The 24,121-nt window shown below is 35.3% G+C and overlaps 8 protein-coding genes across 8 annotated transcripts; 3 read left to right on the forward strand and 5 right to left on the reverse strand.

Moving 5' to 3' along the window:
* Positions 1-973: 973 nt before the first annotated feature.
* On the reverse strand, positions 974-2,147 carry GCK72_000617 (uncharacterized protein; the record flags this gene model as incomplete). Its single annotated transcript, XM_053722586.1, has 2 exons — positions 974-1,601; positions 1,840-2,147. The coding sequence occupies 2 exons, from the start codon at positions 2,145-2,147 to the stop codon at positions 974-976; spliced, it is 936 nt and encodes a 311-aa protein (XP_053591231.1).
* A 789-nt stretch (positions 2,148-2,936) lies between these two features.
* On the forward strand, positions 2,937-5,086 carry GCK72_000618 (uncharacterized protein; the record flags this gene model as incomplete). Its single annotated transcript, XM_053722587.1, has 7 exons — positions 2,937-2,942; positions 3,285-3,530; positions 3,581-3,694; positions 3,739-3,875; positions 4,288-4,768; positions 4,816-4,961; positions 5,008-5,086. 7 exons carry the CDS (start codon positions 2,937-2,939, stop codon positions 5,084-5,086), a joined length of 1,209 nt encoding a protein of 402 aa, XP_053591232.1.
* GCK72_000619 (uncharacterized protein) lies at positions 3,506-7,291 on the reverse strand (the record flags this gene model as incomplete). Its single annotated transcript, XM_053722588.1, has 5 exons — positions 3,506-3,635; positions 4,752-4,952; positions 5,023-5,082; positions 6,369-6,995; positions 7,047-7,291. The coding sequence occupies 5 exons, from the start codon at positions 7,289-7,291 to the stop codon at positions 3,506-3,508; spliced, it is 1,263 nt and encodes a 420-aa protein (XP_053591233.1).
* A 5,142-nt stretch (positions 7,292-12,433) lies between these two features.
* On the reverse strand, positions 12,434-13,103 carry GCK72_000620 (uncharacterized protein; the record flags this gene model as incomplete). The annotated part of the gene is made up of 2 exons (XM_053722589.1): positions 12,434-12,554; positions 12,796-13,103. The coding sequence occupies 2 exons, from the start codon at positions 13,101-13,103 to the stop codon at positions 12,434-12,436; spliced, it is 429 nt and encodes a 142-aa protein (XP_053591234.1).
* A 3,119-nt stretch (positions 13,104-16,222) lies between these two features.
* On the forward strand, positions 16,223-18,378 carry GCK72_000621 (uncharacterized protein; the record flags this gene model as incomplete). Its single annotated transcript, XM_053722590.1, has 8 exons — positions 16,223-16,228; positions 16,411-16,532; positions 16,583-16,814; positions 16,862-16,975; positions 17,020-17,156; positions 17,569-18,049; positions 18,096-18,241; positions 18,300-18,378. 8 exons carry the CDS (start codon positions 16,223-16,225, stop codon positions 18,376-18,378), a joined length of 1,317 nt encoding a protein of 438 aa, XP_053591235.1.
* Positions 18,379-19,030: 652 nt separating this feature from the next.
* Positions 19,031-20,250, reverse strand: GCK72_000622 (uncharacterized protein; the record flags this gene model as incomplete). The annotated part of the gene is made up of 3 exons (XM_003109121.2): positions 19,031-19,205; positions 19,261-19,881; positions 19,946-20,250. 3 exons carry the CDS (start codon positions 20,248-20,250, stop codon positions 19,031-19,033), a joined length of 1,101 nt encoding a protein of 366 aa, XP_003109169.2.
* A 763-nt stretch (positions 20,251-21,013) lies between these two features.
* Positions 21,014-22,401, reverse strand: GCK72_000623 (uncharacterized protein; the record flags this gene model as incomplete). Its single annotated transcript, XM_003109327.2, has 4 exons — positions 21,014-21,835; positions 21,882-22,075; positions 22,126-22,244; positions 22,292-22,401. 4 exons carry the CDS (start codon positions 22,399-22,401, stop codon positions 21,014-21,016), a joined length of 1,245 nt encoding a protein of 414 aa, XP_003109375.2.
* A 658-nt stretch (positions 22,402-23,059) lies between these two features.
* On the forward strand, positions 23,060-23,685 carry GCK72_000624 (uncharacterized protein; the record flags this gene model as incomplete). The annotated part of the gene is made up of 2 exons (XM_003109135.2): positions 23,060-23,191; positions 23,563-23,685. The coding sequence occupies 2 exons, from the start codon at positions 23,060-23,062 to the stop codon at positions 23,683-23,685; spliced, it is 255 nt and encodes an 84-aa protein (XP_003109183.1).
* Positions 23,686-24,121: the final 436 nt, after the last annotated feature.

Raw genomic sequence — 24,121 nt, forward strand, 5'->3', positions numbered from 1 at the left:
GACCAGCCTTCAGACTCAAGGTCGTGAATTAAGACATATCAAAGGGAACTTTGCTATTCCCGAAATGTTGACTTTTTTACACGAATCGACCTACATGCATCCTCTCGGATGTAGGTTTGAAAGTTTGATTGAAGGATATTATGAGCTGTCAAAGTGTCAAAAATCGCTCATCGTATTGCACTTTTTACGTTGAAATTTTGATAAAAAATTATTTAAAGAAATTAGAGTTTGTTTTTCAGTTCAGTTTTACTCTCACGTGCACTACGAAGTATTTCTATCGAAATTTCAACGTAAAAACAGTTTTTTTTTCGAGGTCGAAGATGTCCATTTTGAATGTATTTGTATCAAAGAAATCATGGCAAAAAAAGAAAAAAGAAAGTGTTGATTGGAATAAATTGGATTTGAAAATTTCAAACTTGGGAAATGGTGTGAATATTTCGAACAATCAGTGCGGAAATAGACAAAAAAGGCAAATATTTGGAAGAAAATTGGATTTAAGCAACTAGTTTGTTGGAAAGAGAAAATAAGCGAACAGAGATTAATCTGCATTTTACACATTTTGGCAGGAATAGAATCCAGATTTTTGTCAGTTGATGACCTTTGGGAAGATTGGAATTTAAAGCGTGAACAAAATGAATGAAAATTAATTAAAACATAACGAGTTCGAGCTTTCTTGAGGTGAAGTAAAGGAAATTATTTATTCAGAAGAAACGTGCATTACAAGAAAAAGATACTGTGAATTGTTTTTAACAATTAAGAATTAAAAATAAACTTTAATTTATTAGTTATTTCCAGTGAACTTCTCCAAAAATTGCTCTTCTGTCAAATTCCAGACGCCAATAGAAAATTCTCTCTCCGTAATCACAACTGATGCCACACGATTATCATGCTCTCGAACAATATACTGGTGACTTTTGAAACTAACTACGCGTGAGTTTTCGGGGTTCAGATCAATTCTGGAAATATTATAAAATCACAATGGGTTGGTGCGAAAAATGCTGAGAACTAGCCTTGTTTTGCAGTTGTAAACTGGTGAATTGACGGATTCGCTCAACATCTTGATGTCAATTGCATTTTTGATTTCAACTGGATTCATAGGCTCAGAATCAGAGTTATCTCGTAAGGTTACTTGCAAGATCTCTAATTTCTCAAATGACTCATTCGATTTCCACTTTTTCAAAAATTGAATCACATCACGGTGATCGAGTTTTGATGTTCTAATAAATGCATGTCTCCCACCAAACTTCCGTAATAAATTAGGCACAAGTTTTGATTTGTCATCAAAAGTATATATGCAATTTATATCATATAACTTAGAATTCCCTTTCAATTTACATGGTTTTACTCCAGACAAATTAATGAAATCTTGATTAGGAGAGGCAGAGAAGTAATCATTTAGAGTTTTTCCGTCAACAGATGGAACTATATGTATATTACTTCCACTAACATTTTTCAGTTTTGGTAGTCTGAATCCATAAGCATATATATTAATGTCCAGTTTGCATTCTTTATTGTCCCCGAACAATCCATAGCTATGTCTTTGAACTGATTCGAATACTTCATCGGCAAAAGCAGTCTTAGTCCTTCTTGCAGTATACCATCTAAAAAAAGAAAGTATGAATGAAATTGTTAAAAAATAAACTAGGTTAAACTTGAAACTGTTAAGTTAAAAAAGTTTGTTAAAATTTAAATTGCTTTTGAATCGTTCTCCTATTCTTTTGCACAGAAAACATGAACAACTGCGCAAATATATTTATGGAAAGTTGAAACTACTAATTTTTCTATCTAGACTAGAAAATGTCTAAAACTACAAAAATAGCAAGCTTAATAAAAACTTACTTGGATTCAATAAGAGTATCCGAAATGTAGAGTTTCTTTTTTTTATTCATCAAGTTACAATGCGTCGTGTCCATTGTTAAAATTACTTCAGAAGTATGATCATAATTGACAGCTTCAATCGAAACAAAATTAGTCAACTTGTACAGAATATATTTGATTTTATTGAATCTAGCCTTCTCCACTGATACAATCAAATTGTTCATCCTTTTGGAGCAGATGGAAAGAAGAAATATAGTGTGAAGATCCATTGAGTCCATTATTTCTCTTTGGACAACATATGGGAAGTTGAATAATCTTATAGGGTTCATTCTGAAATTATTCACTCGATATTCAAAACTTTGAAACAAACTGAAAAAGAGCGAAGACTATTTTTAATAATTTGAGACATTCAAGCAAGAAAGGTATTGATTCTAAACCCAGAGATATTAAGATTTTTCAGAGAATCAGTGAAAAACTTTAAAAGTTGGAACTTCATATCAATAATGATATAGTTCTAAGTAAATAATTGAATAAAACTGTAAATAAAATCAATAGGTCCACAACGAAAGAAGACTCGAGAATGGAGAGTGGTGTCATCCATCAATACTTCAGTACACAACATCATAACCCCCAGTCTCTCCTTGTTTCCCATAGCTCGCTTGGGTATTTGTTAATTGTATTTGTTAATCTGTGTTTTCAATCTATCTGTCATTTCAGTGCGCCACAAAAAAGCTAACAGATAACAGTTTTTTAATAGAAAATTTACTCTTGTACTTTATGTATAGGATCCATACTTGAAAAAATTAAATTCTGATCTCTAATCAAGTGAGAATTGAGATTTAAAATACTTGTAATTTAAAAAGCAGAATGATCAATTAAGTTTATCATTCACACACCTATACATTGACCAAAAATTACATTTTTATCGGTTCTCGAAAATGAGTTATTGAATGAAATTGGCAGCGAAGTGTATTACAGAAACCCGTGGAAAGTTAGGAAAGCAACTGTACGGTTTTGAAAACGTGATATCAACATGCCACGTTGGTTTTGATCTTTTTTAGTTAAACAAATTTCATTTCTTACTCTTCTCAAATTTCAAATTTACTCTTCTTTTCATCATGCTGGTAACGATTCTCGTGGCTTTTAAGAGGTAACAATTGCATGAATTCAGAGCGTTAGCCGAGGACCCAAAAAACACAAAAATCGATCGGAAAGTGAAATAATCTGTCGGGGACCTGACTTGTTGTTGAAAGCGACAGATGAAGTATGAAGAAAGGGATCCTTCAATTATACAGGAGATAGTTTCAGACATCCAGTGACGGTGGATCCACTTCTTTGACTAAATCTGTAGAAGATACAGGAACAAAAGAGAAAAGTAGTCAGTCTTCAGTAACACATCGGATTCTGAAGATGAAACTCAAAAAAGTGAGGTTTTCAGTAGTTTTCTGAAAACAATCAGAATTCAGATAACAAATTGGAGTGGGTGTAGTGGTGCTCACTTGGACGATGAACCATTCTATCACGGCTACATGTCTCGAGAGGAATCTGAGAAATTAGTTCGGAATCAAGGAGAATTCCTTCTTCGTAAAACAGAATTGACGAAACGTGGAGAAGTTGTAGTTCTGTCTGTCTTTTGGGACGAGACAGCCCATCATCTAGTAGTCGAAAAAGCAAATAATGGGTTGTTTTATCTGAAAGAGTTCTGTTTTGAAGTAGAGAATAGATGATATTTTGTTGTATCACTCTGATTGTTGAATTCCAGAATATCAGTGACTTGGTTCGATATCATCATCAGACACGTGTCTCTGTTTATAAATCTGGAATTAAATTGTTCAGTTGGGTGGTCAGAGAGGAATGGCAATTGTATCATGAACAGGTTCAATCGAATATCTAAAAACGGGTTTAGAGTTGAAATTTCAGATAAATTTGGGGAAGAAATTGGGAAATGGAGAGTTTGGAGAGGTGTTCCAAGGCATGTTTTCAGTTGGAATATTCACGAATGACGTGGAAGTGGCAGTGAAAACAATGAAAGGAAGCAAAGTGACTGCTGATGAAAGGTGAGTTTTGAGTACTGTAGGAGAATTATTTGGGTTGGAAGTGGGAAGCTGAAACATGAAAATGATCAACTTTGAGATAGTGTCACAAATAACATTTTTACTTTGATCATTTCTAAAAGAGATGCGTTTCATCTTTGTAAACACACATTTTTCTGTTTCATTCCCACCAATGTGGTGATTTTCTAGTAGTTGTACAAAATATCGGTCAAATTAGAAAAGGAAAAAGTTGAAATTTTTGCTCAAAAGACACAAAATTTGTAACGTTCCATCTGACCCTGTCCCACATTCTCAGAATGCGCTAGGAGGTTCCTATCAACTTGTGGCAACTTGTCTATTTCTCAGTTAACATTAGACAACAACACAACTTGCTCTCCATTTTTTATGGAGCTCCATTAGACTCATCAAATTCCAGAATCACATTTCTGCGTGAAGCGAATCTAATGTTGAAGCTGAACCATAAATATGTCGTCCGTTTGTATGGAGTTGCAACTCAACAAGAACCAATTATGATTGTAATGGAATTGTGTTCTGGAGGAAGTTTGAAAGGTCGAATCGAGAAGAAAGAAGAAGAAATGAGTGGAGCATTGAAAAGAAAATACTGCAAACAAATTGCAAAAGGAATGCGATATCTGGAAAAGAAGCAGGTCATTCATCGCGATTTGGCAGCTCGAAATGTTCTTCTTGACAAATCAGACAACTGCAAAATCAGTGATTTCGGTCTTTCTCTTTTTGGAAAACTGCATAAAGAGCAGAAGTTGATGAAAGTTCCGATAAGATGGCTGGCTCCGGAGACACTTCTCAAAGGGATTTATTCATCGAAATCAGATGTTTGGAGCTATGGAGTTGTTATGTTTGAAGTGTTCAGTAGAGAGTTACCGTACTCCGAAGTCAAGGTTGAGTGGAACGTTTTCTGTGAATTTATTGGATTCTATTGTTACAGATTCTGAAAGAGCTCCGTCGTAAAGTTGCAACAGAGAACCTTCGTCTGAAACCTCCGAATGACATGCCAGATGAAGATAGGAAAGTAATGGAGATGTGTTTTGAGCCAGTTGAGAATCGAGCATCTTTTGTGGAAATCTGCAAAAAGTTAGTTATCTTCGAATCTTCTAAATTCAACTTTGCCGTTTTTCAGATACAAAGATCTTACGAGCCCATTGCCATCTTGGAATGGATTAGCGAATCGATTGGTAGGAATTGGATCATCTGTCTGAAAAGATGAAAAAAGAGGAGACGTAGAACGATAATGACTTGAATACACTTTATTATCAATACAATCAGTTTTCTTAATTTCGAAATCACAGGTTTTCTGATAGAGGTAGTATGGTAAAGCACGATGATAGAATGATACTCGTTTGAACTGACGAAAAGCTTCAAAAACCGATTTCTGACACATTGTGATGACCATGGGACCCAAAACCGAGAATTACAAAAAATAAAAAAGAATGAAAAAAAGCAAGGAGTCGAACCAGAGACTGTACACCTACTACCCCACCTGTAACCCACAGGTAAAGCGCGATGGATCCATTGTGGGTCCATATGCGTCCATATCGAATATGGATCCACATAGGATCCATAATGCGTCCACATTTAAAACGCGGATCGCGCGCGGATGGAATATGGATAGGGAGGATGTCGGTCGTCCTCAAATTTCCCATGAAAATTTTTTTGATGGTAACATACGCTCACTCATTTCGATGTTATTTTTGACGAGTTCTCGTTTAGTTTTAATTTGTTTACTTGAATTATCTTCATCCAGAATTCTCCTCTAAATCCCAATCTTCCTAAAGGTCATCAACTGACAAAAATCTGGATTCTATTCCTGCCAAAATGTGTAAAATGCTGATTAACCACTGTTCGCTTATTTTCTTTTTCCAACAAACTAGTTGCTTAAATTCAATTTTCTTCCAATTATTTCTCTTTTTTGTCTTTTTCCCTCCTAATTGTTCGAAATATTCACACCATTTCCCAAGTTTGAAATTTTCAAATCCAATTTATTCCAATCAACACTTTCTTTTTTTGTCATGATTTCTTTGATACAAAAACATTCAAAATAGACATCTTCTAGCTCGGAAAATTGGATAAAAATGCAATGATCTTCATATGGATGAAGTTTGAGAAGAATGAATTTTGAGTTTTCGTCTCCTCTAATTCATCATTCATTTCGCGAAAACTTTTTGATAAAATCCTCCTCCGTGAGATTCCAGACACCGAAAAAAAACTTCCGCTGAGAGATCATAACAGACGCGACACCTTGATCATGTTCTCGAACGATATAGAAATGAGTAGCTGATTCTGCAGAAATCAATTCCTCTCGATTGGAACGAAATCTGCAAAATTTAAACATTATTCGATAAATTTCCTGATTTGGTTTAATCTAGGAATAAGCTCAAAGCCATTATAACATATGATGATAAGATGAAACTAATTCGAAAAAACCCTCAACAAGGAAGGCTAGCATACGGTATTAGGTAGCATTCGCAAAAGAGAACTAACCTTCTTTTGAAGTAAAATATTGGTGGAGTTATCGCTGTATTTGACTCGCTGAAACCAATTGAGTTCCTAATTTCCGTTGGATCAAAAAGTTGAGAGTTTAACTTTGAATCGATAGTTAAAACTTCCAAATTATCGAATCCGTCATTTAACATCCACCTTTTCAAAAATTGAACTATATCAGAGTTCTCAATTTTTGACGTCCATAAGAACGCTTGGTTACCACGGAATTTACGCAAGATACTAGGTACAATCATGGCATCTTTCTCTTCAATTTGTATTGTTTTATATCCGTATATGACAGAACTATCATCTAATTGGCCTTTGACTTCTGGTCCCACAAAAAGAAACTCTTGATTTGGGGACAAAGAGCAGAAATCATCAAGAGTTTTTCCTTCAATTGTTGGAAATTTCCATATATAAGATGAATTGACATTCTTCAGATTTGGAAGCTTGAATTCTTCGTACATACACACATTCACCTGATACTCTTTGTCATTCCCAAACAATGAGTAACTATAATTTTGAATTGATTCAAGTATTGTACGAGAGAAAACTCGATCAGGATTGTTTGTAAGATAGTTGTTGTAAATTAGAACTAAATCTTGAGGGCGTGGAGAAGGGAGCTTTCTGAAAAGAAGCGTTTGAAAGAGTAAATGGTTATATATGAATTCAACTCACCCGAACTCCACTTTAGTCCCGAAAATGGACAGAGTACCTAAACATTTCACCAAGGTTGTTTTGCAATAAATTTCAATAATGACTTCGGAACTACCATCATAACTCACTGCTTCAATCCGCATCGAGTGAGCGATATTCATTAGAATGTATTTTATTTTAGTGAAACGAGCCTTCTCCACTGATACAATCAAATTGTTCATCCTTTTGGAGGCGATGGAAAGAAGGAATATACTCTGGAGATCCATCGAGTCCAGTATTTCTCTTTGGATAACATATGGGAAATTGGATAGTTTTATGGGGGTCATTCTGAAATATTTAACATTTGGAGTGTATAAAAGTTGAAAGTAAGGAAAGACAACGATTTGTCCAGAAACAAAAAAATTACGACATTTTGGTTTTAAATTCAAATAAATTTTAGTATGAGATTCGTATCTAGCAAACGAAAATTGACTAATAAAGCAGTGAAAGTTTCAATTATTATAAAACTGTCATCCTAAAATTTCTGAATTAAATTCAAGAAATGAGACTTACATTAAATGTATGAAAAAATAGCCAATATTGGTTCGGTCTGTACAACAAACCAAGTCTTCCGATTAGACAACGGCCAGAGAAGGTTCGAGAAGAGAGAGTGTCATCCATCAATACTTCTGTACACAATACGGTATCCCTCATTCTCTCCTTGTTTTCCATAGCTCGCTTGTTTATTTGCTAATCTGTGTTCGCAATATGTCTGTCATCTAGTGCCACTTGCAATTAAAATAGCAGAATGATAAATTAAGTTCATCAAACGTTGGTTTCAAAGTGTGTTTAAATGGGAATAAGGTGAAGTAAAGGAAATTATTTATTCAGAAGAAACGTGCATTACAAGAAAAAGATACTGTGAATTAAAAATAAACTTTAATTTATTAGTTATTTCCAGTGAACTTCTCCAAAAATTGCTCTTCTGTCAAATTCCAGACGCCAATAGAAAATTCTCTCTCCGCAATCACAACTGATGCCACACGATTATCATGCTCTCGAACAATATACTGGTGACTGTTGAAACTAACTATGCGTGATTTGTCGGGGTTTAGATTAATTCTGGAAATTTTATAAAATCACAATAATCAGGTGCGAATTATGCTGAGAACTAACCTTGTTTTGCAGTTGTAAACTGGTGAATTGACTGCCTCGCTCAGCGTCTTGATGTCAATTGCATTTTTGATTTCAACTGGATTCATAGGCTCAGAATCAGAGTTATCTCGTAAGGTTATTTGCAAGATCTCTAATTTCTTAAATGACTCATTCGATTTCCACTTTTTCAAAAATTGAATCACATCACGGTGATCGAGTTTTGATGTTCTCATAAATGCATGTCTCCCACCAAACTTCCGTAATAAATTAGGCACAAGTTTTGATTTGTCATCAAAAGTGTATATGCAATTTATATCATATAACTTGGAATTCCCTTTCAATTTACGGAGTTTTACTCCAAACAAATTAATGAAATCTTGATTAGGAGAGGCAGAGAAGTAATCATTTAGAGTTTTTCCGTCAACAGATGGAACTATATGTATATTACTTTCACTAACATTTTTCAGTTTTGGTAGTCTGAATCCATAAGCATATATAACGCATTCTCTGTAAGACTCGAGCATGGAATCAAAGGGTGTGGGCCTAGGACCTGTATGCATGGTACAGCTTAGATATTGCAGTCAAACATACTATCGGTCATTAGTAACCCATACAAAAATTTTTGAGCTCGGGCTCCGGGTTACGGTAGTACTGTAGGTGCTCAAAGAGCAAAAAATTTTTTTTTTGTTTTTGACCGTAGAACGCTATAATTTTTGGAATAAAATGAGTATTGTTAGTGTAGTATTTTCTCAAAATTTTAAAACATGAAAATAATTTTTGACCAAGATATAACAAAATTAGTCCATTTTTTCTGAAATTTTGGGAAAAACTGTAATTTTTATGGAACAAATAGGTAATACCTTTTTACCACTCTATGTTTACATGAAACTACAATGTTTTAGCTTTATTTCAAAGATAAAAATTTCAAAAAAATCCTATACTGTTTTTTGAAAAATTTCGATATCTGACAATGAAAAAAACTTTTTTTGAGATAACTCAAAAATTGTTTTAGAATCAAACTGTTCATACTCTTTTAAGTGTTTTTTGTACTGACACTTTATTTCCAACTCTTCAACATCATTGAGAAAAATGCACTTCTATGTATGAATTTTCGCCAAATTTTCAACTTTTTTCAAAAGTTGATTTTTGAAATACTAATAATGAATACCTTTTTACCACACTAGTTTTACACCAGTCGGTTAACGCAGCCTAACGGCTGCTCAACCTCCTTCTCTACACCACCCTTCTGGGTATTACAGCGCCTGCGGCTCTTCTCAAATGTTTTAGTCTATCGAGGTCTCAGAATTCTCTGCTACTCCTGGATCGTATAACTTTTCCACCTGTCAGTAGTTTTTGTTAACTAACAGAGTTGAGCGGAATTCCGCCTTCCGCCTTCCGCTTTCTGGTTTCCGCCAAATAGTTTCCGCTTTCCGCCTTCCGCCTATTCAAATTTTTTTTCCGCATGGTAGTGAACAGTTAAACTCGCTCTTCAAGAATCGAGTGATCTTTCAAATATCAATTCTAAGTTTCGACTTCCGTATTCACAAATCACAATTACCTCTTGAGTAGTATTGCTCGGCACAGCTCTTGCAGCTGTGCTGAACCGAAATCCCTTAGAACATTTTTTATTTTTCTCTGAGTCTCTCAATTTCGCACACTATTTTCTTTGGTTACGGTCGAGCGCAGTTGTAAGAAGTTTGCCGTGCTGATATTCTTTCATTCAGTATCCTCCTAGTAGGCTTCTGGGTGTTCTTCACGGTCTTTTTTGGCTTGAGACTGTGAAACCTTTACCTATGTCATTTTGCTGAATGGTCAACTATGTTTTTTCTCTATTCGAATATGATTTTACTGAAGCTTAGGAATTTGGAGCATTTCCTATTCACGTCTTCAAAAAATGCACTCATAGTAATAGTATTTAAAAAAAAAGTATTTTGTTGATTGGCAGCGATGCCGCTTCCCTCCCTCAAAATCTTTCAAGATTGTTTCTTTTTTCATATACACCGAAATCTTCTTTTAGTATGGTTTTATCCCAAAAAGTTCTGTTTCCTAAACATTTTCTCGGGAATACTTCAAAACTCTTTTGCATATTTCTAAGTTCAAAAGTTAAAGAACCACCTTATTCAATCTATAATTTCGATCCTTCCCATTTTTACCTAAAAGCGTTTCACAAAAGCTGACAAAAGTTTATAAGGAAACATAGACAAATCAAGTTGAAACGCGTCCTTCACGATGCACAAATCAATCATCTCCCAAGATCATCTACTACTACGACTAAACCATCAGAAAATAATGTACTTCTGATCCTGGCAGACTTCATTTGTGTCAAGAAGTTTTTTAATTTTTTCTGATTTTTGGCAGGATAACAATCACCATCTGAAAGTACAAACAGATCTGTTGAATATTATCTAACCTCTACTTCAAAATCTGACTCGTCTCGTCCACATCCAACTGTTTTTAGCAAAAAACAGGTCAAAGTTTGCAGAATAGATCTGACCTGAGATTTCTAATGCAAGCTTTTCCAAGCCTTCCCAAAAAATGAGGAAATGAATTCATTTGAAGAATGAAAAAGTTATATAACTATTTTCCCCGTGATCTCCTATTTCCCTATTTCGGAAATGAAAGCCACTGAAAGGCTTGAAAACCACTTTTTCTCACGTAGTGACCTAATTTAGAACTATTTTAACTAAAAAATAGACGGGCATCATCCGGGACAAATTTCCAATCGATCTGTGTAAGTTTCATTGAAAACGGTTCAGTACAGAAGGCGCTAGAGTCGGCGACAAACGGACAGACAAACGGATCTGCTGAATATTATTAGTAAAGATTACACAACAACACTTCAACTTCATTTTGAAATTAAAATTTCAGAAAAAAATCGATACATATTGTCTGAAAAATTTTGATGTCTGAAACTGAAAAAAATTTTTTTTGAGATATCTTCAAAATTCTTTTAGAATCAAATTGCCCGCTAACTTTGGAGCATTTTTTGTATTGACCTTTTATTTATAATTGTTTCTCATCATTATAAAAAATCCAATATTCCTTCAATTCAACCATTTTAAGAACATAGTCAGTTTCAGGATCAAATTTGACGTATTTCGTGGTAACGCAGTTATTTTTTTTTCTAAATAGTTTTTTTAGTTCATAAATATTAAAATCCTTGCTTAATTGAAAAGATTTAAGTTCAAAGTTTTTAAGCATCAATAAGCATTCACTACCAAAAAATTTTCAGCAACATTTTTTGTGAAAACTAGAAATTGTTTCTTGTCAATAAAGAAAGGATTTTAATATTTATGAACTAAAAAAACTATTTAGAAAAAAAAACTGCGTTACCACGAAATACGTCAAATTTGAGCCTGAAACTGACTATGTTCTTAAAATGGTTGAATTGAAGGAATATTGGATTTTTTATAATGATGAGAAACAATTATAAATAAAAGGTCAATACAAAAAATGCTCCAAAGTTAGCGGGCAATTTGATTCTAAAAGAATTTTGAAGATATCTCAAAAAAAAATTTTTCAGTTTCAGACATCAAAATTTTTCAGACAATATGTATCGATTTTTTTCTGAAATTTTAATTTCAAAATGAAGTTGAAGTGTTGTTGTGTAATGTAAAACTAGTGTGGTAAAAAGGTATTCATTATTAGTATTTCAAAAATCAACTTTTGAAAAAAGTTGAAAATGTGGCGAAAATTCATACATAGAAGTGCATTTTTCTCAATGATGTTGAAGAGTTGGAAATAAAGTGTCAGTACAAAAAACACTTAAAAAAGTATGAGCAGTTCGATTCTAAAACAATTTTCGAGTTATCTCAAAAAAGTTTTTTTCATTGTCAGATATCGAAATTTTTCAAAAAACAGTATAGGATTTTTTTGAAATTTTTATCTTTGAAATAAAGCTAAAACATTGTAGTTTCATGTAAACATAGAGTGGTAAAAAGGTATTACCTATTTGTTCCATAAAAATTACAGTTTTTCCCAAAATTTCAGAAAAAATGGACTAATTTTGTTATATCTTGGTCAAAAATTATTTTCATGTTTTAAAATTTTGAGAAAATACTACACTAACAATATTCATTTCATTCCAAAAATTATAGCGTTCTACGGTCGAAAACAAAAAAAAAATTTTTTTGCTCTTTGAGCACCTACAGTACTACCGTAACCCGGAGCCCGAGCTCAAAAATTTTTGTATGGGTTACTAATGACCAATAGTATCTGTTTTTATAAAAATCTTGCCCTAGGGCACACGTTGCTCGAGTCTTACAAAGAATGCGTTATATATTAATGTCCAGTTTGCATTCTTTGTTGTCCCCGAACAATCCATAGCTATGTCTTTGAACTGATTCGAATACTTCATCGGCAAAAGCAGTCTTAGTCCTTCTTGCAATATACCATCTAAAAAAAGGAAAGTAAGAATGAAGTTGGTAGAATATAAACTAGGTTAAACTTGAAACTGTTTAAAGTTAAAAAAGTTTGTTAAAATTTAAATTGTTTTTGAATCGTTCTCCTATTCTTTTGCACAGAAAACATGAACAACTGCGCAAATATATTTATGGAAAGTTGAAACTACTAATTTTTCTATCTAGACTAGAAAATGTCTAAAACTACAAAAAGAGCAAGCTTAATAAAAACTTACTTGGGTTCAATAAGAGTATCCGAAATGTAGAGTTTCTTTTTTTTATATATCCCTAAAACCATCGTTGTGTCCATTGTTAAAATTACTTCAGAAGTATGATCATAATTGACAGCTTCAATCGAAGCTCCCAAATTCATATCGTACAGAATGTATTTGATTTTATTGAAACGAGCCTTCTCCACTGATACAATCAAATTGTTCATCCTTTTGGAGGAGATGGACAAAATAAATATAGTTTGGAGATCCATTGAGTCCATTATTTCTCTTTGGACAACATATGGGAAGTTGAATAATCTTATAGGGTTCATTCTGAAATTATTCACTCGATATTCAAAACTTTGAAACAAACTGAAAAAGAGCGAAGACTATTTTTAATAATTTGAGACATTCAAACAAAAACTTCATTGATTCTAAACCCAGAGATATTAAGATTTTTCAGAGAATCAATGAAAAACTTTAAAAGTTGGAACTTCATATAAGAACCCTCCAATTTGAAAATTTTCAATTCTCGAGGCAAATATCAAAAAAGTCGCTGAATTCTGTACTTTTTCAGATTTTTGGGCAATGTGAGAAAGACGCTATTTTTTGTCTCAAAATGCTCAGATACACAGAAAATTTGGTTTAAAATAGTTTCTGCCTATTAAGGGTTTTTTTCAAAATATTATAAAGTTACAGCTTTTATTGAATGCTTTAGTTATCTCACAATTTAGATGAGCAAAAATTTATTTAGGTTAATTAATGAAATAATCAACAAAAAAGTAGACAAGACCAAATCCAAGGGACAGATTTCAACTCAGTTGAACTCTGCCCAACCATGGGGACACGAGAAAACTGAGATTTTACATTTTCGGTAGTCCTTTCACATGGGAGGACAGATTTCAACTTTGTTGAATTCTGTCTTTCCAACATAATAGGAAAGGTCAAAAAGCCACGTGAGAAACCCGTGGAAAATGTGAAAGTACAGTGCGAATCCGGATAATATTTTGCCAACGTAACGTAAAATTCATTTTCAAGGAAAAGAAAATAATTTGTAGTTTTTGGTTGCTATCAGATTTTTTCAAAGAGGATACAGATTAGAGTGTCGCCTCGCAAGACACCCTGTCCCGCGAGTAGCGAGAGTTCATGCGAGTCCCGCGGGAATTCGGTCTCGGTTCGTCCCGGTTCGTCTCGCACTCTGTCTCGGTTCGGTTCGGTTCGTCTCGGTTCGGTTTGTCTCGCATTCGGTTCGTCTCGATTCGCAAAAAGTTCGGAAAGTTCATTTCCCGCAAATTACTCGCAAAGTTCACAAGACAAAGTGAACTATTCGCATTTCACGCGTTGATCATTTCTACCGTTGATTTTCTGAAAATAATAATTTGGTAATTAAAGTCGTGAACTTTTTCTAATCTCATTTCCATTTATTTTTTCTGAAATTTATTTTATTATTTTGGAAAAGTTCACGACTTTAATTACCAAATTATTATTTTCAGAAAATCAACGGTAGAAATGATCAACGCGTGAAATACGAATAGTTCACTTTGTCTTGTGAACTTTGCGAGTAATTTGCGGGAAATGAACTTTCCGAACTTTTTGCGAATCGAGACGAACCGAATGCGAGACAAACCGAACCGAGACAAACCGAACCGAACCGAGACAGAGTGCGAGACGAACCGGGACGAACCGAGTCGAGCCGAAACCGGGAAATCGGGAATTTTGCGAGTTTCGTCTCGCGAGGCGACACTCTAATACAGATACATTGCATTCTACAAACCCGGTAAGTTTCCTTACTCCCTGAAAAACTAGTTTTTACAGATTATCACAAGAACATGTTAATGTGATGAACAAATGGGCATTTTTGAGAGAAGCGTGGGATCTCATGCTTATGTATTCTCAGACAGGTAAGAAAAGAGCCTGGTCTCGAGAAGAACTATGATTTTTCCAGACATGATTGCTGCAATTCTGGATGTGCAAGACGAAGTTCAACCGAGAGAATCATCCTAGTTACAAAATCATCTTACTCGCGTGACCTTTCCTATTATGTTGGAAAGACAGAATCTTTTTTTGGAAAGACAGAATCCAAATTCTGTGTGTATGTGTGTATGTCGCCGATCCTACCGCCCTTCCTACTGAACCGATTTTCTTCAAATTTGTACCAAAAGATCAGAAATTTTCCCCTCGCAATGCCCGTCTATTTTTTTAGTTAGAATAGGTCTCAACTAGGTCACTAGGTGAAAAACACGGTTTCCAAGCCATTCAGTGGTTTTCGTTTCCGAAATAGGGAAATAGGAGTTCACGGGGGAAATAATTATAGAACTTTTTCATTCTTCAAAAGAATTCATTTCTTCAAATTTTCAACACGGGTGGTGTAGAAAAAGAGGTTGAGCAGCCGTTAGGCTGCGTTAACCGACTGGTTCAACAAAGTTGAAATCTGTCCTCCCATGTGAAAGGACTACCGAAAATGTAAAACCTCAGTTTTCGCGTGTCCCCATGGTTGGGCAGAGTTCAACTGAGTTGAAATCTGTCCCTTGGATTTGGTCTTGTCTACTTTTTTGTTGATTATTTCATTAATTAACCTAAATAAATTTTTGCTCATCTAAATTGTGTATCGCAGAAAAAAATTTCAAAAATTATGTTCTTCAAGCTGGTATCAGACGTTAAATCTTGGTTTTATCTTAATAGCCAAAATTTTGTACGACTTGTCAGAAATCAGTTAAAAATTTTAGACTTGAGGCAAAACTGTTGAAAAAGAACAGAATTTAGCGACTTTTTTGATATTTGCCTCGAGAATTGAAAATTTTCAAATTGGAGGGTTCTTATATCAATAATGATATAGTTCTAAGTAAATAATTGAATAAAATTGTAAATAAAATCAATAGGTCCACAACGAAAGAAGACTCGAGAATGGAGAGTGGTGTCATCCATCAATACTTCAGTACACAACATCATAACCCCCAGTCTCTCCTTGTTTCCCATAGCTCGCTTGGGTATTTGTTAAATGTATTTGTTAATCTGTGTTTTCAATCTATCTGTCATTTCAGTGCGCCACAAAAAAGCTAACAGATAACAGTTTTTTAATAGAAAATTTACTCTTGTACTTTATGTATAGGATCCATACTTGAAAAAATTAAATTCTGATCTCTAATCAAGTGAGAATTGAGATTTAAAATACTTGTAATTTAAAAAGCAGAATGATCAATTAAGTTTATCATTCAGACAACTATACATAGAGCAAAAATTACATTTTTATAGGTTCTCGAAAATGAGTTATTGAATGAAATTGGCAGCGAAGTGCATTACAGTAACCCGTGGAAAGTTAGGAAAGCAACTGTACGGTTTTAGAGAACGTGGTAATAGTTCCAACAATATGCCACGTTAATTTTGATCGTTTTTAGTTAAAAAATTCCATTTCTTACTCTTCTCAAACTTCAAATTTACTCTTCTTTTCATTATGCTGGTAAGAACATTCGGTACATTTGAATGGGACACGTTATGAATTGAGAGCGTTAGCCGAGGACCCAAAAAACACAAAAATCGATCGGAAAGTGAAATAATCTGTCGGGGACCTGACTTGTTGTTGAAAGCGACAGATGAAGTATGAAGAAAGGAATCCTTCAATTACACATGGAATAGTTTCAGACATCCAGTGACGGTGGATCCACTTCTTTGACTAAATCTGTAGAAGATACAGGAACAAAAGAGAAAAGTAGTCAGTCTTCAGTAACACATCGGATTCTGAAGATGAAACTCAAAAAAGTGAGGTTTTCAGAAGTTTTCTGAAAATTTTAAGAATTCAGATAACAAATTGGAGTGGGTGTAGTGGTGCTCACTTGGACGATGAACCATTCTATCACGGTTACATGTCTCGAGAGGAATCTGAGAAATTAGTTCGGAATCAAGGAGAATTCCTTCTTCGTAAAACAGAATTGACGAAACGTGGAGAAGTTGTAGTTCTGTCCGTCTTCTGGGACGAGGCAGCCCATCATCTAGTTGTCGAAAAAGCAAATAATGGACTGTTTTATCTGAAAGAGTTCTGTTTTGAAGTAGGGAAGAGATGATATTTTGTCTCACTCTGATTGTTGAATTCCAGAATATCAGTGACTTGGTTCGATATCATCATCAGACACGTGTCTCTGTCTATAAATCTGGAATTAAATTGTTCAGTTGGGTGGTCAGAGAGGAATGGCAATTGTATCATGAACAGGTTCAATCGAATATCTAAAAACGTGTTTAGAGTTGAAATTTCAGATTAATTTGGGGAAGAAATTGGGAAATGGAGAGTTTGGAGAGGTGTTCCAGGGCATGTTTTCAGTTGGAATATTCACGAATGACGTGGAAGTGGCAGTGAAAACAATGAAAGGAAGCAAAGTGACTGCTGATGAAAGGTGAGTTTTGAGTACTGTAGGAGAATGATTTGGGTTGGAAGTGGGAAGCTGAAACATGAAAATGATCAACTTTGAGATAGTGTCACAAATAACATTTTTACTTTGATCATTTCTAAAAGAGATGCGTTTCATCTTTGTAAACATACATTTTTCTGTTTCATTCCCACCAATGTGGTGATTTTCTAGTAGTTGTACAAAATGTCGGTCAAATTAGAAAAGGAAAAAGTTGGAATTTTTGCTCAAAAGACACAAAATTTGTAACGTTCCATCTGACACTATCCCACATTCTCAGAATGCGCTAGTAATTTCATATCAACTTGTGGCAACTTGTCTATTTCTCAATTAGCATAGGACAACAACACAACTTGCTCTCCATTTTTTATGGAGCTCCATTAGACTCATCAAATTCCAGAATCACATTTCTGCGTGAAGCGAATCTGATGTTGAAGCTGAACCATAAATATGTCGTCCGTTTGTATGGAGTTGCAACTCAACAAGAACCAATTATGATTGTAATGGAATTGTGTTCTGGTGGAAGTTTGAAAGGTCGAATCGAGAAGAAAGAAGAAGAAATGAGTGGAGCATTGAAAAGAAAATACTGCAAACAAATTGCAAAAGGAATGCGATATCTGGAAAAGAAGCAGGTCATTCATCGCGATTTGGCAGCTCGAAATGTTCTTCTTGACAAATCAGACAACTGCAAAATCAGTGATTTCGGTCTTTCTCTTTTCGGAAAACTGCATAAAGAGCAAAAGTTGATGAAAGTTCCGATAAGATGGCTGGCTCCGGAGACACTTCTCAAAGGGATTTACTCATCGAAATCAGATGTTTGGAGCTATGGAGTTGTTATATTTGAAGTGTTCAGTAGAGAGCTGCCGTACTCCGAAGTGAAGGTAGAGTGAACGTATGTTCTGAATTAATAAGATTCTATTGTTACAGATTCTGAAAGAGCTCCGTCGTAAAGTTGCAACAGAGAACCTTCGTCTGAAACCTCCGAATGAAATGCCAGATGAAGATAGAAAAGTAATGGAGATGTGTTTTGAGCCTGTTGAGAATAGAGCATCTTTTGTGGAAATCTGCAAAAAGTTAGTTTTTTTTTAAAGTTTTCTTCGAATCTTCTGAATTCTACTTTCCCGTTTTCAGATACAAAGACCTCACTAGTCCATTGCCATCTTGGAATGGATTAGCGAATCGATTGGTAGGAATTGGATCAGCTGTCTGAAAAGATGAAAAAAGAGGAGACGAACTGGTGACTTGAATAGACTTTATTATCATAGATCTTGTTTTGTAACAATGAGAAGAACTTGAATCATTTTTATTCTGATTTAGCGTTCAAAACTTTTCGAATTTTCATTGAGTTTTCATCAAAAACCGATCTTACGCATCCCTACCCAGACAAGGCACCCACTATTTTGAGTAGTCCGTGTTCCAAGGTTGTTTATTTTGATAATATCTCATCGCCGGGATGTACTTGGACATCCTCAACAATTGGAAAAACTATTAAAATGGGTAATTTTCACAAAAAGTAATTTTTCACTGTGTGTTGTATTTGTGGTAGTAGAGTACAGTAGTAGATGGAATAAAGATTTATTAGTAGGTAAATAGGGGGCAAAAGTAGAATAAAGGGAGAAAATGTGAAGGGACAGGAAAGGATTTAAGGCAGGGTATTCAGATGATGGTATATTTTTTTTTAACCGAAAACTCATTTCTGAAGAGAGAATTTCACTATGTCAAAAACTGAAGATGTTTTGTTTTCAACTCTAATCGATATTTTCAGTAGATCAAAAGAGGCGGAGCCTAATTTCAGATACTATTTTTTACTCAAACACCCAGGGGTATCAACCACGTAAAAGGAAAGGCCTGTTCACCCTCAATCAGATATTTCTAGAAAAATTTTTCAGAAACTCCCCCTCTGTCAAATTCCAGACTCCAATAACAAACTTTTCGTCTTCAATAACGATAGATGCAACACGTTGATCATGTTCTCGAACGATGTAATTGATACTGTCGATGCTTACATTTTCTGAGTTTTCTTGGTATATATCGATTCTGAAAATTTAGTAAAAAACTCAATCAGTAGATGCGAATTATAATGAAAACTGACCTTCTTTTACAACTGTAAACTACTGATCCATCCAAGATCTTGATGTCAATTGCATTTTTAATTTCAGCTGGATTGAAGCGTTTAGAATTATAGCCTAACGTCACATGAAGTGTTTCTAAATTTTCAAATGACTCATTCGATTTCCATTTTTTCAAAAATCGGATCACATCAGAACTCTCAATTTTTGATGTCCTCGTAAACGCCTGTCTCCCAGTGAATTTTCGTAATAACTCAGGAACAACGAGTGAATTTGGGTCATCGAAATCAACGCATTTCATCCCAAAAAATGCAGAATAGTTTTTTAATCGGCTTGTTATCTCGGGACGAACTTGAAGGAAATCTTGATTTGGAGACGCTGAACAGTACTCGTCTAGAGTTTTCCCGTCGATCGATGGAAGTAGAAATATAGAACTTCCACTGACTTTCCTTAATTTCGGTAACATGAATTCGCGACCATAAGTTAAAAAGTAGAGTCGACACTCTTTGGTGTGTCCAATTAATCCATCACTATGTCTTTGAATAGACTCAAGTATTTGATTAACGAATACACTCTCCTTGCTTGTTGTCGAATACCATCTGAATCTAAGTGTGAGATCTTCGTAGGAGAGTTGTGCAGAACGACTGAAATAAGATCAATTTGTTTAATCTGTTTTAACTCATAAAGTGTTCCCTTGTTAGAACTTACTCGAATTCAATTGAAGTTCCCGAAATGCTGAGTTTTTCTGAATACGTGACATGAGAGTCAATAGGCTGCAACCTTAAAATCACTTCAGAAGTATCATCATAATTGACAGCTTCAATTGAAGCTAAATTAGTCAACTTGTACAGAATATATTTGATTTTATTGAAGCGAACCTTCTCCACTGATACAATCAAATTGTTCATCCTTTTGGAGGAGATGGAAAGAAGAAATATAGTTTGGAGATCCAATGAGTCCATTATTTCTCTTTGGACAACATATGGGAAGTTGTATAGTCTTAACGGGCTCATTCTGAAATTATTCACTCGATATTCAAAACTTTGAAACAAACGGAAAAAGAGCGAAGACTATTTTTAATAATTTGAGACATTCAAACAAAAACGACATTGATTTTAAACCCAGAGATATTAAGATTTTTCAGAGAATCTGTGAAAAACTTTAAAAGTTATTTGTAAAAATAAATCAACAGGCCCACAACGAAAGAAGACTCGAGAAGGGAGAGTGGTGCCATCCATCAATACTTCTGTACACAACATCATAACCCCTCAGTCTCTCCTCGTTTCCCATACCTCACTTGTGTATTTGTTAATCTATATATGTTCTCAATCTATCTGTCATCTAGTGTCAATTTCAGCACGCCACAATAAGATAAACTAGACCAACTCCAATTTGTTATCTGAACTCTGGTTGTTTTTAGAAAACTTCTGAAAACTAACTTTCTTGAGTTTCATCTTCAGAATCCGATGTACTACCGAAGACTGACTACTTTTCTCTTTGGTCCGTGTTTCTATTTATCTGATCGACTTTTGTTTCTTTTTGAGTCCTCGGATAACGATCTGAAATTCAAATTATCTCCCACTCAAAAGTGGCCACCAGCATGATAAAAAGAAGAGTAAATTTTAAATTTTAAAAGCGTAAGAAATGTAATTTGTTTAACTAAAAATGATAAAAAATAAACGTGGTAAATATGACAGTCAACAAGTAAAAACTAGATAACAATTAATTGACAACAAGAATAAACGGGGGAATGAAGTGATAAACAAAACAAAAAAGTTAGATTTCATGCCTTGCAGTTGGCAGTCCGGTTGCCCATCTCGCGGCTAAATTCGCCCATTTCGCCTGCTCTCGTTCCAGTTGTTCGATCTTCTCTTGATCATCATTTCCTGTCGTTTCTTCCGCTTGCATCTCAACTTCATTCGCTTTCTTACTTTCTTCCTCTTCCTTCGATTTCTCACTCAATCCTCCCCACGTCATTGAACCAACAAGGTTGTGCTTCACATTTCCGAGGTGATACAGAGAGTTTTCGATTGTTTTATTAGATTGGAATGAGAATGTAGACGGTGCTTGCACTTGATCAGCGTTCGGATCCACCTCAAGTAACACCGTTCCCTGTTGTTTTCCAGCTGTCGGTTTGGCGGTGATATCGATAGAATGTCCTCCGACTTGGAGAATGAGCCGACCTTTTTTCGTGACTTGCAGCTTTCCAATTCGCCTACTTTGCGGGAGACCGGTGGGTGGAGGTGGAGCTGTTGGAATACCAGCCGGCATGTCAGTACCTTCATCATCAACTTCCATTGGCACTTCTACACTTGCTGCTTCAATAACATTACAAATCGCTCCGACAACAGAAGGAAGTTGGAGGTGAAGAAGATCACCTGTGGAGCTTTCGAGCATACTAATCAGCTGCTCAGGCGTCTGTCTTTTATGCTTCCTTCTAGTAGAGTGCTGTACTTGTTTTTTGTCTTCCTGCTCTTCCTGATCCTCTTCTTCCAATGATAGACGAGCACTTTTGTGAATGATGTTCAAGAATTGGGATTGATCATCGACTGGCAGTACCACTGGCATCACGTTTCCGCGTCTCAGATCACTGATGATCTAGAATAAAAAAATTATTTCTGGAGCTAACTTAATCTATACTTACTGAACGAGGATGTAAACTTTTGAGCTCTTCCTCATCTCCCTCATCATCACTTCGCCACAACTCCTCCCATCCTTCGAATGAAGCTTTCCCTGCGACATTCTTTTTTTCGATTTTCTCGTCTTTCTTTTCTTCTGCAGTTGACGATGATGGTCCTCCTCCACCACTTCCTGTCGGTCGTTTAGCGTAGAAAAATTCTAAATATTTAAATTAAATTTTAAATTATTTTCTAAATTTAAATACTAACGTCCAACATCTTCCTTCCCTTTCTTCTTCGATATATCGCCTCCCAATCCTTCCGAGAACACTCCACCCGTCTGGATGAGTTCCTGCCTCGGCCGAGCTCCACGACCACGACCACCACGTCTGTAAGAATTATATGATGTCAGATAACAATTATATTTAAAACATACCCTCGGCCAGCTCCTCTATCCGACGAAGATCCTCCTCTTGATTTCTTCTGCTGAACTGGCGCTTCTCTTTTACCAGCCAGCGACAAGTTTGGGCGTCCGGGTTTTGACATTTTTACTGAAAATTAAAGCTATGATTTTTTGTAAAGAGAAACGAAGAAAATTGTTTGGTTTTAAAAGAAAAAAGTAAATACTTTTAAAATAAAAAAATTCAACAAAAAATTGAGCGCGAAAGTGCGCTCTACAGCTAAAACTCGGCACGCAACACAGACCGCAACGCAATGAAAGTTTCTCGTTTCACCCGGACTGCCCAACTTCTTCACACTGTTTTCTATGTTTTTAATGCTTAAACAGATGTTTTCGATATTTTTTCAAGTTTAATTACTTATTTAGATCATTTTCTACGACTTTGGGTACATTTTGATCCCGTAACTTTCTCTTTCGGTTGGATTTTTCACCGTTTATTGAAAAATTATTCAAGCGATCGTTTGCATTCGATAGCCAAATCTTTCTTTTTCTTATTAATTCACTTTTTTTCTTTGTAATCGATCTACCCATGAAGAAAACGTATCTATTCGCGAACGGAATTATATGAATTTTATAACACAAAAATGCAAAGAAAAGCATCAAATTGCATTCATGAAAAGAAAAAAATAATGGTACAAGTTTTCTTCATGGGTAGGCCCATAAGAAGCGTGAATATATGCGCTTTCATTCTCTTCTCGATTGTTTTTCTCGACATCTGAGAATTATTCTTTATTTTTCAGTAAGATGTTGAGCCGTCAAGTTATCCGCCCAATTCTCCAAGCCGCCAGAAAGGGCCACAGCAGCCACTCGCCATCGGCGGTCACCTACACCGGACAAGGGCCAAACACTTTCGTTAATGACGGATGGGCATCAGCTGTAAGTTTTTTATCCTGAAAATGTGTAAAATCGTGAGTATATGTGCTCCGATATCACGAGCCCTCTAGTTTTTGTTTCTTTTGGTGTGTTGTCAAAAATGAAAAATACATCGTGCGATTATTCGAAACAGTTGATTATTATCAATTTTCTGCAAACAGAAACAAACACGGTTGTTAAAAACATCGAATTGGTGAGTCATGTAACCGGAAACGATGAAGAATTGTGTTTGTTGCTATTATACTCTTGATCATCGAGTTATCAGTGAAAATAACTCTTGTAATTTCTAATTTTTTAGTTAAATTTTGTCGATTTGCAAAATTCTCTCATCAAATCTTCCATTGTCTTTGACTAAACGTTTTCCTTCATTTCAGCGTCTCCCATTCCACGTCACCAACAAATGGGGATTCGCCGCGAAGGCCATCACCTTCCTCGCCGTCGGATTCTGGGCACCATTCATCGTCGTCGAATATCAACTCAGAAAGGCCAACCAATAAATTAATTAGATCAACTCAATCTTTCTCCCGATATTATTTTGTATAGTGTTGTTGCTGCTAATCCGTGCCGATGTATTGCGTGAAGCAGTACAACATCACGGTTTTTGACAGAATAAATAGACGACCTGTTCGAATGTTCTTTTTCTCCTTTTAGAGTGAAATATGGCTTGTAAGGGGAGAAGCACCCGTTCTGTTTGTATCGCTTCCGTCATATGCTAATGAAGCGGACGGAACCCAGGTAATCTAAAGTCTCGTTCCGTCCAATACTCTTTCTCTTGATCAAACAAACCGTCGCCCGCCCATGTTCTACCTCCCCCACGAGCCGTAGACGAAAGGGTTGAGTCACTTGCATATCGATCGTTCTTTCTATTACTTTTTGCTTCATGTAACCAAACCAAAATGTCTCCATTTCTCTTTTTATTATTCTTATTTTCAC

The sequence above is a fragment of the Caenorhabditis remanei genome, chromosome I, assembly GCF_010183535.1.
Source record: "Caenorhabditis remanei strain PX506 chromosome I, whole genome shotgun sequence".
Classification (NCBI taxonomy): domain Eukaryota; kingdom Metazoa; phylum Nematoda; class Chromadorea; order Rhabditida; family Rhabditidae; genus Caenorhabditis; species Caenorhabditis remanei.